The sequence below is a fragment of the Peromyscus eremicus genome, chromosome 14 (assembly GCF_949786415.1).
Source record: "Peromyscus eremicus chromosome 14, PerEre_H2_v1, whole genome shotgun sequence".
In the NCBI taxonomy this organism is placed as follows: domain Eukaryota; kingdom Metazoa; phylum Chordata; class Mammalia; order Rodentia; family Cricetidae; genus Peromyscus; species Peromyscus eremicus.
Genome location: NC_081430.1, coordinates 71,409,483 through 71,425,880, shown reverse-complemented (window position 1 = coordinate 71,425,880; position 16,398 = coordinate 71,409,483). Strand labels below are relative to the sequence as shown.

The window sequence follows — 16,398 nt, the reverse complement described above, 5'->3', positions numbered from 1 at the left end:
CCTTCTCAAGCTGAAGTCTCCTGGGGTCCCACAGTAAGCCGGAGATGTGGTTCAGTCGGTAGATGCATGCATGAATACATGCATGATCACACTTGGGTTGATTCTCAGCACTGCATAACCCAGCGACGGTAGTGTGCACCTGTAATCCTAGGGCCCAGGTGGTAGAGGCAGGAGGATCAGAAGTTCAAGGTTAGCTCTGGCTACATAATGAGTTTAAGGCTAGCCTGGGATACATAAGACCCCGTATCAAAGAAGGAAGGGAGCACAGAAGCCAAGTTTCCTCATAATTAAGCAGTTTCATCCTCCAGCTGACCAAGAATTGCCACTGCCATTACCACTGTGGCTTTATGTATTTATTCATTCATTCATTGTTTTAACGTATGCGTATGATGTGTATGTGACGTGTATGTGTACGTGCATGTATGTGCCAGAGCAAGTATGTGGAAGTCAGAAGACAACTTCAGGTGTTCGTCCTCACCTGCCACCTTGTTCAAGGCCGGGTCTCATGTTCACTACCACGTATGGCAGGCTCTCAGGCCAGGAGCTGCCACAAGAATTCTCTCTGTCTCCCATCTCTTGGTAGGCATGTGCTACCTCATCCAACTTTGAGTTCTGGGAATCCAAACACCCCACCCACCCCACCCCCCCACCCCACCCACCCCACCCCGCTTCTTCATGCTTGTACGGAGCGCTTGTACAGGGAGGCTTTGCAAATCCCCTTCAGGAACTCCATTCAGGGGATGTGAGATTCTCTGTCAAACAGGAGAGGTCTCTGAGGACATGCCGGAGACACACTTTCATGTCTTGTGAATTTTTCTTAAAACACAAAAGTCTTTGTTGTATCCTCTGCTCCTGGAGAGAATTCATGTTCGTTGAGTTGTTTCTTAGAACACACAGATGGATATTAAAAGGAGAAATTGCTGGTAGCCTGATCACATAAAGATAAATACTGACATGTTTGATGCATTTCTTTGTGAGCCTTTTTCTATGTTTATATACAACTAAGAATGTGATCAAGATACAGACATTCAGTAGGACAATGTAAGTAAACAAAACCGGGGATGGCCACCTGGGACTATGCAAAATTTTAAGCTCACTGTCAACATACCGTTACCTCCAAGAAAGGAGCTCTTCCACTCTGGCAATAGGCAGCTTCCGAGGCAAAGCTGTCTTGGTAGGTTTGTCCCAGGAGTGAACCACAGTTCAGAGGGAGGCTGCTGTGTGGGAGACGCCTTCGCACAGCTGACTAGCAGAGATCGGTGCTCTGTGGACCAGAGACTGAGATTTGTAAGTACTTTTTGAAAAACTGATCTAAAAAAAAAAAAACTTGGAAAAAATTTATAATTACCCTCAGTTCCCTTCTGAGAGAGAACTATGATCTTAGCAAGCTCACTAAAATAGTTGAATTTGTCTTTTGTTTTTTTCTTTTTTTCTTTAGATGTTTGGGGAACTGGGTCATTTGGTGCCCCGGCTAGTGTTATCTGTTTCTATTGCCAGCAGAGGGCGCTCTGCTGCCTGAATCTTAGGCTGAAATACCAAGAATAGCCAGAGGTGGGGTATGTGGACTAAGAGGAGAACAATAGGGAGAGAAAGGACTTCCTCCACTCTGAAGTGGGTGGGCGAGGGTGTCCTAGGACCAGCCTTTCCTGTCCTGCTTGCTTTCAAGCCTGCCAAGCTCTTGGGCTCCAGTGTGCTGTTCATGTCCTGGTAGTTGAGGATGAGGTGACAAGGGCCACACGATATTCACAAGTTTCTGTTTGGGGCAACAGCTGGCAGGCCCTCTACAGAGGTGGGAAAGTCAGTCCACACAGTTACGACCAATCAGGCACTGGGGAGTTTGTCATAACAGACATTTGACACGTTATTATTTATTTATGATGTGCGTGTGTAATGTGAGCATGTGAGGCCTCCCATTGCCGTCCGGGAGGTCAAAGAGCATTGCCTTGTAGTTTATTCCCTTGACAACCTTCCTCGCTCACACTTGAGTCACAACTACCACAAGTCCAGCTCCGCAGACACACACACCACTCCTCCCCAGCTCTCGACACAGAGCTTGGGACATCGAGGCTTCGTAAACAGATAGGGAAGGCATCTCTCTTGGTGTTTGTGTTTTTGAAGAGAAATTCCTCCTTCTTGATTGGAAAGGAGTTTTGCCTACGCCATTTTTTCCTACTGTATGGCCTATTGATAATGCATGCATTTCCGGGACTCTGTGGCCAGTGTTCTACATGAGGCTAGCCCCAGGCAGAGCTAATCCCACCACTCACGATTATCCTTAGTCATCCATTCTTGTGTAGCGATCTAGTGAGAAAAAAAAAGCTAAGGATGCTTGCATTTTTTAAAATCTTTCTGTAATCTTTGATTCTGGGGATTGAAATCAGTTACAGGCCAAGATACATGTGGTAGTTTGAATGCAATTGGCCCCCATAATCTCATAGGGAGTTGGCACTATTAGGAGGTGTGGCTTTGTTGGAGTGGGTATGGCCTTGTTAGAGGAAGTGTGTCGCTGTGTGGGTGGGCTTTAATGTTTCCTATGCTCAGAATATTGCCTAGTGTCTCAGTTCACTTCCTGTTGCCTACAAGATGTAGGATTCTCAGCTATTTCTCCGGTACCACATCTGCCTGCACACCACCACGCTCCCTGCCATGATGATAATGAACCTCTGAAGCTGTAAGGAGCCAGCCCCAATTAAATGTTTTCATTTATAGAGTTGCTATAGTCATGGTGTCTCTCTACTGCAATAAAAACCCAAACTAAGACAATACACAAGTTCAATATAGATTTCCCAGCCCCACCCCCAACCCTAATGGCTGAAAAGAATCGTGCATACAATAAAACTTGTAGCATGAATCTTAAACAGGTCTCATTAATAAAAACAAACCTGGAGCCAGGTATTGGGGTGAACGCTGGAAGATCAGAGAAGCAGAACAAGCTACAGCCACCTCACCTTGCCAGTTCCTCAGCTGATCCTGTTTCCTCAGACTGGAAGCCTCTGAGTCCTCATCCAGAATGGATCTCAGCTGAACTGTGCTGCTCAAAGCCTAAAAGCTTAACCAGCTCTAGTTCCTGGTTTTCACACCTTATATATCTTTCTGCTTTCTGCCATCACTTCCTGGAATTAAAGTCTCACTTCCTGGGATTAAAGGCGTGAGTCACCATGCCTGGCTGTTTCCACTGTGGCTTTAAACTCACAGAGATCCAGATGGATCTCGCCTCCCAAGTGATAGGATTAAAGGCGTGTGTGCCACCATTTTCTGGCCTCTGTATCTAGTGGCTATTCTGTTCTCTGACCCCAGCTAAGTTTATTAGGGTGCACAGTATTTTGGGGAACATAATATCAACACAAAAACTGTACTTCCTGGTCCACAATAAGTGATGGATCAGATATGGTGCTAATCCAATGACAAGAAATATAGAGAGAAGCCTTCTCTTGTTTATTTTCACAAAGAAGGGCCAGGAGTTCTAAATCCAACAATCAACTTTTTAACAGGCACACAAATACACCTCACACAAACATACACATACTCACAAAGACAGACACATCCCTTAGGTGTAGTCTTATTCTATGGGTGCTTTACTGAGATTCGATTAATAGGTTAAATAGGCAATTGGTTATATAAAAGATTTAAATTTTTTGCAGGGTAAAATCATTAAGGCTGTCCGTTGTAGATCACCGTGTTAGAACAAATACCAAATTATTCTTTGTGAAGAATCTGAGCATGCCAGACCTTCTGTCCACCATATGCCCTTGTTAGGTAACTCGGGCTTAATAAGAACTTGTCAATAGCTCCCTGGCTTGCTCGCTTATTAAACACATGCAGAAGATCTAGCTGGCCACGCAGCAACACTGTGCCCCAGAAGCCTAGCAGATGCTTAATCTTGGAACTCAGGGTTACTCCACAGTGTCTAAAATCTGAAAAGTGGGGCTTGGAAAGGGGGTTCAGCAGTTAAGAGCACTGTTGCTCTTACAGAGGACCCAGGTTTAGTTTCTAGCATCCACATGGTGGTTCACAACTGACTATAACACCAGTGCCAGGGGATCCAATGCTCTTTCCCAGACTCCATGGGCACCAGGGCTGCATGTGGTGCATATTCAGACTTGAAGGAAAAACATCCATACACATTTAAAAAAATAGATCTATTTTCCTTAAAAAGCTTTGAGCAGAGAGCTGCAGAGTCATTTAACTCGAGGGCCAAGACCCAGAGAGGCTCAAGACTGGATCATGAGACCTCCATGGAATGGCCTTGTTCTTGACCGCATACCTCCCATTTTCCCTCTGGTTTACTAACATGGAAGTCACTACAGTACTTCCTGTAGGTCCTATAGTGTTGGAGGATGTTTAGAGGTTTTTTGTTTTGTTTTGGTTGTTTTGTTTTTTTTTTTTTAATACCTGTATCACATCCTTTCAGAAAGGACTCCGAAGGAGAACGTTTCTCCCCGTGATTGTAGCAGAAATTAACATTCTCTGGAGCTGGCGTTTCGTTTTCTCTTGTGAACACAGGGATGCATCTTCCCTTTTCCTCCACTGGGCTGAAGAAGGGACCCAGCAGGCTCCCCCCAGGAAGGCCTCTTCACGTTCAGCTTGCCTTCCTCTAAAAACCAGATGCCCTCTGCTTTCATTCTCGGGCCCTGACGTGTTTGTTATGCTGCTTTATCGAATTGTTTAAAGCCACCAGCAATCATTTTGAAACACTGAGCACTAGTAAAGAATCTCTAAGCTTTTTAAAAAGAGGATCTACCCACTCAAGCCATGGACAAAGACAGGCCATCAGAGCAATGAGAGTCTTAGCTGCAAAGAGGGACGGGAATTAACCCTACCTGGGCTGGCCTTAAACTCTCGTGGTGGCAGCCTCTGGAGTTGTGGAGAGTGGACAGATGCTGGGACCTGCTGGTCCAGAACCTCACCTGAACTTCAGGGAATCATCCCCAGGGAGGGTTTTTCACCTGCAGGACTGCCGCCAATGACCCAGGGTGCAGCCAGAAGCCACAGTGTGCATGGAGGGCGGCATCCAGCACACCCTACAGTGTTGCTTACACAGACCAAGCATCGGCATCCACTCTACTCCCTGGTCAGCTGGGCTGTGTCAGTACTGCTGGGTCTGCGGACGCTGGTCAGCAGGGCCCTGGGCACTTCCTCACCCTCCCAGAGTAGATCCTGCAGGGAGCCCAAGAGGTTCAAGAGAAGGACACTGATGACTTCTCCACCCCCTGGCCCTTCTGCTCTCCTCTTACGCCCTGCTTCTCACACTCTCAGACCCGCTTCTAAAGCAGCCAGGACCGACCGTCGCTTCCCAACTTGCTCACTCCATACTGCAGTATCTGCAGGAACCGCTCACCTTCATCAGTGCTGAACTTGAGGCCCCGGGAATTTTGCTTGTACAGAAAACTTAAAAGAAAAGAATGCCCTCTCCTCTGGAGGACAGACACTCTGTCTTTGTAACGCTCAAGCAGCTGTGTCTCAAGTCTAAAAGACTCACCGGAGTGAACAACTCAGAACTAGAAAACAGGCAGACCGAGGTTTCTCGTATTCTAGCACCAAACAGAAAATATCCAGCACTCAGAGACAAAGGCAGGGAGAGTGCCACAAGTTCAAGGCCAGGCAGGGCTACAAAGTAAGACAGAGGGATGGAGAGGGGCAGGGGAAGAGGAGGGGAGAAGAGAAGTGAACATAATGGAGAGGAAAAACAATTTACAGTAGAAACTAAAAAATATAAACTAAAGAACCATGAATAACCCACACAGAGAAGGCTTTACTGAAAGACAAATTATTGAAGATACAAACTGCTGCATTGAACCAACATTATAATATCAGGTGTTTTGAAATAATATCAAGTATAGCCACAATCAAAATACCAACAAGATCTTTAAACATTAAATAATTAAAGCCTACTTGAAAGAATAAATGTCCCACAGAAACATTTGCTATATATTTATTTGTGGGTTTTTGTTGGTGGGTTGGTTTTTCTTTTTGGATTTTTTTTTTTTTGAGACAAGTTTCTCTGTTTGTCTTGGCTGCCCTGGAACTTACTCTGTAGACCAGGCTGGCCTCGAACTCAGAGATCCATCTGCCTCTGCCTCCTGAGTGCTAGGATTAAAGACTTGTGCCACCACCGCCCCGTGAAAATTTTTAAAATGTTTAATTTTTTTTATTCCTGCATCCTAAGTAAGAAATTCCTAAATTTTCCAATAGGTACTGTCACTGAGTTAGAGTCAGCTTGTAGTCATGGAGGTGATGCTTTCCCTAAACTAGCAAGTTTCACTCCATCAGGTACAGCATGGCCAAGGGAGCCTCTTTCCGAAGTTTGGCTCTACAGACGCTGTTTTGCCTTCTTGTCCCTTTCCCATTTCCAGTCCTCACCTGGGTGCTGAGTCCGTCTTACCTGAGTCCTAGGACAGCCTATTTTGGTTCTGATTCCATTGTTTCCTCTTTCCAGATGCTGCTCTTCCTGCTCTATGCTATCTCCCAACTTGCCTTTCCCTTACGCGGAGTCTCTCCTACCAATTCACCAAGCACTATCCCCATAGGAAAATTCTCTACACAGTTTGGGACAGTCCCATGTTCACGGGTTGATCTACTGTCTTTTAACCTGGCCATTCCACACCCAGTGCCTCTGTCATTTATGACCTTTGTGATGCCTATCTTGGTCCCAATTTTCACCTTATACTGCCCCCTGCTGTTCAGCCCACCCAACTGTACTCACAGTTCACCCTCTGACCTCTGTTGTTTTTCCGGTAAATCTGTCGATAAAAACTGCACCGGGGGAAAGAAGTCGTGTCTGTGTTTTGAACTTCCTTTGCTTCAGAGCTGGCTAACTGAAGTTTCTGTAGAACTTCCACTAGGGGGTACCACCCCGTAACATTTGAAAAGGGAAGGCTGCTGAATGCAATTCTTAATGAAAAATGAAGTCCAGACACATGGAATTTTAGAAACTTTTCTGAACACATGCTGTAATTTTATGAAGCAATTTAATTTGATTCCTTTTAAATAAAAGCTGCCCGTGGGCAGAGTAATAGGCAACAATCTTAAGCGGTATATAACCTATATAAGGAACACCAATTAAAAACCCAGACTCCATTACTGTAACATAAATAGTCATGAATTAAGTAAAACATACGTAAGACCTTAGCAGAGCCAGACAAGTAAAGTTATTTTCACTTTAGCAAGAGAAATAGATACCCAAAAGTTGGCTTTAAAGCAAAAGCTTTGCAAAAACAAAAATAAAGGCAGCTCAGATGTTCTGGGACTCCTTGCATAAATAAAACCGAATGATTCTATTATCCCTGGGGTTTAAAAATTTACCTGCAATACTGCAAACTGATTCAAAGTTGGTATCTTCTGAGTTCTTTTAGGAGAAAATAAGCCAAGGAATTATAGTGTAGTGGTTGAAATGCAGGACCCTAGAATTAAGTTGACCTTTGAACCTTCATCTCTTTCTCACTACTCTGTGCACTTGGGCAATCTCCATCACATTAGTCAGAATCCTGGTTCTGCATCCCCTCATTGGGAATGATAATTGAACCTACCTCACTGGTTTGTGCTCTGAAGTAGATGAAATAATTCAAGTGTGACTCACCTCCAGAAGATACTCAGTAACCGGTAGCTTCTCATTCAGTGAGTGATTGTAAGGAAGGCCTTTTAGATGACATCTTAGTTAGGAGTGACTATTGCTGGATGAAACACCATGACCAAAAGCGACTTGGGGGGGGGGGGGTTGATTTCGCTCACAGTTCCATATAACACTTCATCATCAAAAGCATCGAGAGCAGGAACCTGGAGGCAGGAGCTAATGCAGAGGCCATGGAGGGGTGCTGCTTACTGATTTGCCCAGCCTACATTCTTATTGACTCCAGGACCACCAGCCCAGGGATGGCCACTCACAAAGGGCTGGGCCCTCCCCCATCAATCCCTAATTAAGAGAATGTCCTACAGGCTTTTCTGCTTACGGCTGGATCTTCTGGAGGCATTTTCTCAATTGAGGTTCCCTCCTCTCAGATGTAGCTTGTATCGAGTTGACATTAAACTAGCTAGCACAGATGACTGGGAACAGAAATCATCTCATGGAAAGAGATGTTATAACTATCATTTTGATAAACACATTCTAAGGCTAGAAAAAACATTCAGCGACTTGATGATAGTCACACAGTTGCTCCCCCACTTTAGAGTAAACCTGGACCTCCTTAATGCCAGGCCTGCATTCCTTCCCCAGTATCACAGGACTCTCCCGGTACCCGACAGCTTATTAACATAGACTAAATGTATTCCTTAGTTAAAAATAGATTTTTAGGACAAAATTTTGCTAAAGTAACAAAATAAATGCACTGTGTGACAGTTTGAAAGGATCTTAGCACACATATATTAAGAGTTTGAATTTTAAGCCCATTTCTTACTTTAGAAATTTACCTTTAGGAAATAATTTCTTTAATTATATGTGAAAGATTCACTCCCACATACCTTGGGATGCTGAAAAGGAAAAACTCCATATGTTCAACAATAAGAGAACAATTAAAGATGGCAGACCTATGAGTTATGGAACCACTAGGAAATGCCAAAGAAGCCTGGGGCCCTATCTCAGTGGGAACCCCTGCACCCTGAGTTGGATCCCCAGCACTGGAGAAAATGGAAGTTGGGAAAGGGGTGGTAGAGAGAAAGAAGAGAAAAAGAGGAAGAAGATAGCAAAGAAGACAAAACACAAAGGAACATAGAAAATATTTATTTCATTCTTCATTTCATTCCAAAAGGCAGTGATCTAGCAAGTAGAATAACAATTTATTTTATGCTCATTATAACTAATTAAAATTAAATACTGACTTAGTTAAAACCTAGAAAAAAAGAAGGAAAGAGTGAAGTAATTTTAGGAGTATTTAGATGAGAAATTTCTTTTTTTCCCCTTTGAGTTCTCTTGAGACTGATACAATAAAGAATCCTGCAGAATGAACGCATTTTTTCATGTGGTTGGTACTAAAGAGTTCGCATGATCCAAGCATCCTTTAATACATTATGATAACATGTACAATAAAAGGAAAGGCCCAAGACCAGAGCCTCTGTCATGCAATGAGTTCTGAGGGGCACATGGTATATATCAGTCCCTAGTCTCTCCAAATTCACCAGCTGGGACAGGAAATAGGGCACATACAGCCATCTCTTCAAATCCTAGGGATGTTGGTTCCAGGAACCCTGAAGGATGCCAAGATCTGCAGATGCTCAAGTACCCAATAAACTGGTGTGTGGTATTTGCATATACACAGATAGCCACCTGAATAGTCTAAACCACCTCTAAATTTCTTGCAATACGAGAAATGCCCTATATTGTCTAGGGAAGGACATGAGAACTATCTGAGCATATTCAGCACAGACAAAATTGTTCTCCTATTAAACTTGGCTGAATCTGCAGCCATGGATCTCAGCACCACTTTACCTTAGTCTTCGATCTCCCATCTCAGACAGTCACTCTTCCTCACCTTTCCTGCCATCAGCCCATTACCTTCACTGGGACTGCCAGCCCAGTGGTCCCTTCGTCTTTCTCTGGACCACCAGCTTGGCTCCACTTTCTTTACCATGTTTCTGAAATACTAAGACTCATCCCTTCAGCTGCCACTCCACAGGGATCATAAGATGTTGACCAGTTTCTTTTCCGATTCATCTAGCCAGAAAACCCCCTTAAGCTGGGGATATCCCGAGCCTGAGTTGCATAATTGCCTGGTATCCCTTCCTGGATTCCTGACAGGCACCCTCTCCCCAGCCCCTCAACGCTCCCTTCAGCCCACTCATGCCATCCCTTCCTTCTCCTAGGCAGCTGATATTGCCTTTTATTGTGCAGAAAGGAATTCCTGGCCTCAGGGGCTCACTCCACACCAGCCTGTCCAGTGGCTGAGGCTCCAGCATGTGTCACCAGCTCTAGCCAGAAAGAATTCTGAAATGAAAACTTGGGGAGCCTAAAGTCCAGCTGTATTCTGCCTGTCCTTGCTTCCCACTCTCTGGTTTCAGAGCCAACAAGGCACTTGCTTCCTGGACCCAGGACCTTCCGCCTACTCCTACCTTAGTCCACCCTGGTCTATGCCGACATCGTCTCCCCCAAATAGCATGTTTCTGCCAGCTAGAAAGAGGCCTTTCCTTTAGAATACAAGTTCTTCCAGGTCATTATCGCTGGCCTTTCTCCTCTTTTTACACATATCTAAAGAGCTGCCTTTCCCACTGCCCATTTCCCCCTCTCCCACTCCTGATTGCAGCTAACTCCTCCCACTCCTGAAATGGTACCCCAGAATCGAAAGCCAATGGCTCTTTTCCATCTTCCATTTCCCTTGACCTTTCGGTTGTGTTTAATCCTTCTGGCCATTGTATGTCCCGAAATATTCTCCTCTTTTTGCTCTGTCGCCTTAATGAGCGGAATGAGTAAACTCTTGCCTTTAGGCCATCCAGGGAGAAGAGACATGGATGAAAGGCCCTGAGTTCCTCAGGTGAGCTTTGCAGGGGTGTGGTGGCCGCTAGATCCGAAGATCCATTAGGTAAGTTGTGAGAACTGGATTCCTTCCTGCAGCCTGAATCAGACAGAAGGGTGGGAAGGAAGCCATCAGAAAGGTAAACAGAGCAGCTTATTCTTGTGTCAGAAAAAAAAAAAATAGTGCAAGGGAGAACGGACTGTATTATGGGGACCTATTGACAGTGTGGAATTCCCTCATGGGGTATAAGGGATAGAAGTAGAATTGAAGACAGCTGGGTCTTCTGCAGTGTTCTTGAAGAGCTAGCACTGCCAACCTGCAGTTGTTCAACAGAACAAAATCAACTTTCCACTGTCAAAACAATTTTGCTTTTTAATTTTAGTGTTAGTTTTGTGTGTACAGATTGATATGGGATTATATGCTAGCTACTGACGGTCTTGATTCTTACTCCTAAGTAATATGTGCTTGTCTTGGTTTTCTACTCCCGTGACAAAATACCACAAGAAGAAGCAACTTGGAGAGGGTCAGGTTTATTGTTTATATATATATATATATATATATATATATATATATATATTTATATTTATATATATATATATAATTTTTTATTTAAAATTTTTTCTTTCCTTTCACATACCAACCCCTGTTCCCCCCTCCTCTTCTCCCGCTCCCCGCCCCCACTTACCCCCATCCCACCCCCCCACCCCACCCCACTCTCATCCCCTCCTCATAGAGGGTAAGTCCTCCCTTGGGTAGTCAACACAGGCTGGCATACCAAGTTGGGGCCTGAACAAGCCCTCCCCCCTGCATCACGGCTGAGTAAGGCATTGCACCATAGGGAATGGGCTCTAAAAAAACAGTTTGTGTACCCGGGATAAATCCTGGTCCCACTGCCAGCGGACCCACAAACACAGCAAGCCATGAAACTGTCACCCACATTCAGAGGGCCTAGTTCGGTCCCATGCAGGCTCCCCAGCTGTCAGTCCAGAGTCCATGAGCCCCCACCAGCTTGGGGCAGCTGTCTCTGTGGTTTTTCCCATCATGGTTCTGACCCGAGGATCGGGTTTATTTCCCATTATACTTCCACATCACAGTCCATCATCAAAGGAAGTCAGGGCAGGAACCTGGAGATGGGAAATAAAGCCGAAGTCATGGAGGAACACTGCTTACTTCCCATGGCTTGCTCGACCTGTTTTCTTATAGATTCCGGGACTATCCACCCAGAGGTAGCAGCAACCACATCAATCATTAACCAAACAGTACCCCACAGGCTTGCCTACAGGCCGGTCTCAGGGAGACATCTTCTCAGTTGTGGTTCCTTCTTCTCAGATAGCTCTAGTGTATGCCAAGTTGACACACAAAAACAACAACATCCTGGACAGCGCCATATTGGACTGCAAAAGTTCCAGTCTGGCCTAATTTCCTTCTGTCTTCTACACTGTTATTTTTAACAAGTATTTTACTTTTCCAAGTTTCAATGGATTTTGAATGAGCACTGAGCGCAACACATAATACTGGTGTGAAAGTGTCACAGAGAAAACCCTGAGGTTATTTGCACTTTGTGAGCTGGAGAAGTGAGTGTACTTCAGTAGCTAAGGAGGATTCCCTACAACATGAAACAGGCTCTGGCCTGTGTTAACCAACCTAGACACAAAAACAACAACACAAACAAACAAACAGCAGAACCCCAGGCAACCCTTAGAGCTGATGAGTCTTTATGTGGTTTATAAATCCTTCCAGTTCACCTTTCTTAGACCAAGCACGCCAAACGTCCTTGACTGTGGGTATCAGCTAGGTCCCCTTGGATCAGGTTGGTCCAGCAGGTAATCTGAAAAGAACGTCACATGCAGTCCACAGCATTTCCCGCCCCCACCCCCACCTCCCACCACGGTGGTTTCTCCACCAGTTAGGGAAGACATTCAAAGGCTGCAAACTCTCCCGGTCTTTGATTCTTTTTAAAAAGATCATTTTATTTTTTACAGAACTTTCCACCTTTTGTAGTTTATTAAGCCAGACTGGAACATACGGCTAGAAAAGAATTGTCCCTTCAATAAAAGGGGGGTGGGGGTGGGGTAGGGGAATAAGAACCCGTGTTGAAATAGATACAGTTACCACAATGTAATTCCCGGGGCACTACAATTTGTGCTTGAAAACTAAGTGAAAACCTACTAAGACTCGCCCTCTTCCTTAAATAACGAGGATTAACAACCTTAACAAGGTAATAAATCATCAAGCCAACAGAACCTCACCCTGGTGTGAGCTCTGGGGTGGAACTTTCTGCTTAAGGCAGGCTTGTGACTGGGAGAAAGTGACCCAGGCCCTGTAGAAGGCGTTAAGGAACATGAGTGCCCCGAGCAAAAGTATGAGCTGCTCAGATCCCATCACCCACAGTGGCATGGAGGGTAGGGGGTGGGGTGGGGGTGGGGACCGTGCACCGAGGGCAGAGGAGCCAAAGCCGGCCTGGTGAGTTGAGGAACCCCGCCCTGCTCACCTGGGAAGGGCGCCATGCAGGGGCGGAGCCGTCTCAGGTCACCCGGGCGGTGGTGGCGGAACTGAGGAGTCTGGGCGGACGCCGGGCACCCCGCCACCCACCTCACCTGCGCGGGAGGCGGGGCCGGACGCACCTGCGCGGGCGGGAGGCGGGGCCGGGGAGCAGCCGTCGAGCCGGGAGAGCGCGCGGAGGCGGGAAGCCAGGCGCAGCCCCTGCACCCCCGGGGCTGAGATCCCGCCGCAGGCCCCCCCCCCCCCCGGGTTGAGACCCCGCCGCAGGCTCCCCCGGATTGAGACCCAGCCATGACCTGGAGCGTCTCGGCGCGGGGCGCGCACCAGCCCGACAACACGGCCTTCACGCAGCAGCGCCTCCCGGCCTGGCAGCCGCTGCTCTCGGCCGGCATCACGCTGCCGCTCTTCTTCTGCGCCGGCCTGGCTTTCATCGGCCTGGGCCTGGGCCTCTTCTACTCCTCCAACGGCATCAAGGAGCTGGAGTACGACTACACCGGCAACCCCGGCACCACCGGCAACTGCTCGCTGTGCGCCGCCGAGGGCCAGGGCCGCGCGCCGCCGCCCAACTGCTCGTGCGCCTGGTACTTCTCGCTGCCCGAGCTCTTCCCGGGCCCCGTCTACCTCTACTACGAGCTGTCCAACTTCTACCAGAACAACCGGCGCTACGGCGTGTCCCGCGACGACGCGCAGCTCAGCGGCCTGGCCAGCGCGCTGCGCCACCCGGCCAACGAGTGCGCCCCCTACCAGTTCAGCGCCACCGGGCTGCCCATCGCGCCCTGCGGCGCCATCGCCAACAGCCTCTTCAACGACTCCTTCTCGCTGTGGCACCAGCGCCAGCCCGGGGGACCCTACGTCGAGGTGCCCCTCGACCGCACCGCCATCGCCTGGTGGACCGACTACCACGTCAAGTTCCGCAACCCGCCGCTGGTGAACGGCAGCCTGGCGCTGGCCTTCCGCGGCACGGCGCCACCGCCCAACTGGCACCGGCCGGTTTACGAGCTGAGTCCCGATCCCAACAACACCGGCTTCATCAACCAGGACTTCGTGGTGTGGATGCGCACGGCGGCGCTGCCCACCTTCCGCAAGCTGTATGCGCGCATCCGTCAGGGCAACTACTCGGCCGGCCTGCCCCGGGGTGCCTACCGTGTCAACATCACCTACAACTACCCGGTGCGCGCCTTCGGCGGCCACAAGCTCATCATCTTTAGCAACATCTCGTGGATGGGTGGGAAGAACCCTTTCCTGGGCATCGCTTACCTGGTTGTCGGCTCCCTCTGCATCCTCATGGGCTTTGTCATGCTGGTCGTCTACATTCGCTACCAGGACCAGGACGACGACGACAATGATGATGAGTGATGCTGCTTCCCAGAGACCCTTTCCGGCTTCTCGGCCAAGCCGCTTTTAGCGGTGGCCCTTTGCTCCTTAACACAACTTTAAGCTCACTGATCTCTTGTGTTCGAAGGGCCTAGAGAAAGGAATCACCTGCCTCCTCTTAAGAGATACGACACAGTTCTCAGGTTTTGGACTGTAAAATGCCAGATCTTGCGGCGATTTCTCCCCATCTCCTCTATGGCTTACGGAGTTGACATGTCAGGTCTTGAAAGTCGATAGCATTCCAGAGTGAAGGACCGGGGGAGATTCCTGGACTGGAACTCATTAAGACCAGCAGACAGAGGTTGGATCCCGATTCTGAGTCTAAGCTTCGGTTCCTTCAGTAACACGGTTTTCTGAGAGGGAGGTATAGGTGGGGGGGAGGAAGGGTTGAGATGGAGAGTGGTGCCCACTGATGACCTACAGAAGCTTGGAGGAGTGGGGAAAGCGTATTTGGTAAAATTTAAGTCGATGAAGAGGCACTGAGCCTCTCAGGTTCTGACCCAAGAAGGCCAAGACCGACAACCTTCACTGAAGAGTCCCTGTACCCTTGAATTTGGGATTCTTGAGCCAGGCTGGGTCTGGAGCACTCACCTGATTTTAATTTTTGTTGTTGTTGTTTTTTTCAGTAATAATTGGTTCCCATGAACAGTGACAATCACAGTGCTGGGATTTGGTCTTAAACACAGGAAGCCTGCAATTTGTAGAATGAATGAGAAAAGTCGCTAGCGCCAGGAAACTAGCATACAGATCTGCAGGGCAGGAGTGTGCCAACTCGTAATTAAATGGAAAAGCAACCTTCACAAGACACTATGTAAAAACTTGAAAATGCAAGTCCAGTTTGCATGGGCAAAGTGTCTTAACCTTAGGAACTGACGTGCAAATGATCTTAGCAGGAAGCTGTTTTCCTGGGTCCCTGAGTGTCCCCTTGCCCCCTTTGCTCAGTCCCTTTTGAAACATCATTATCATTATCATCATCATCTTTTTTAATGCTTCAGGGAATAGTTTAATTAATTCATATCATTTTCACGAAGGACTATCTTAAATACAGTTTTAATTTATTCACCAATGAAACCCACTTCTAGTGATCATGTTTAAAGAATGCTAAGGATTATCTTATGTGCAAAGTAGACTCTTGAGATTATTTCAGCCTCAGTGTCAAAATCACTCAGCTGATTTTATTTGATTGCCCACAGTTGATATAAAGCTATTCTCAGAGGCAATTGGGACTTTTTTTTTAATTTTAAAACCCTCCTTTTATGGAACAATAATGTAAAAGAACTTAAAAATAAAATTTCCCATGAGACCATCTTCCAGGTTCCCTGAAGAAAACAGTTACTTGCTATTTGTCAGGGTCCTCTGGTCTCAGATCCACAGTGCAGTTATTTTCTACTTCTTGGTGTATTTTTATTCCTCAAATGCAGTTCAAGGTCTTGAAGTATATTTTATTTTTATGGCGGTCAAATATTGAGTTATATTGAATAATTTCCATTCATTCTCTTCTTCTGTTCTAGTTGATACTTGTTTTTGGATGTACAGCATGTCTTAGATTGTCTGGGTCAAAAGTGACTTAAAATAATCTTGTCTCATCTTTATGTATATCAGAAAATTCTCTAGTAATTCCAGTTTGCTGGCTTTCTGACTTCTGATTGTGATGAAATTTACTCTCAGATCACATACTGTGATTTTTGACTGTGAAAGGCTGATCGTTACATGTACTTTCAGAAAGTTTGATTTATGATGAGTGTTTGGTTGGTCAGCCCTCTTCTGTGTCAGCTAATGGAGTTTGCTACATTTGTCTTTCACTATATAGTTGAGGGCAACTATGTATTTTGCTATCATTTGTAGAACATTAGCCTTTTGTTATAAATTTTTATGTGAGACCATGAAACTTAAAGTCCTGTGATTAAGTCATAGTTCCAGGCCTTGTTTTCGAGGTTTTTGAAAGAGAATAAAGGTTGTGTTTGTCTTTCTCTGTTATCACATTACTTACTTAGCTCTTTTGAACTGTGATCTTAAAGGCACAAACACCACAGCCGTGTGCCTCATGTTACTAGCAGAGTTACATTGACACCGCAATATCACC

At 46.5% G+C, this 16,398-nt stretch overlaps 1 protein-coding gene across 1 annotated transcript; it reads left to right on the top strand.

The window, feature by feature from the left end:
* Positions 1-13,192: 13,192 nt before the first annotated feature.
* On the top strand, positions 13,193-14,926 carry Tmem30b (transmembrane protein 30B). The gene has a single exon (XM_059279386.1). The coding sequence runs from the start codon at positions 13,233-13,235 to the stop codon at positions 14,295-14,297; it is 1,065 nt and encodes a 354-aa protein (XP_059135369.1). The 5' UTR covers positions 13,193-13,232; the 3' UTR covers positions 14,298-14,926.
* Positions 14,927-16,398: the final 1,472 nt, after the last annotated feature.

Bases quoted from the DNA above. Each gene is read 5' to 3' on its own strand.
- Tmem30b (XM_059279386.1), top strand. From the start codon at position 13,233: ATGACCTGGAGCGTCTCGGCGCGGGGCGCGCACCAGCCCGACAACACG.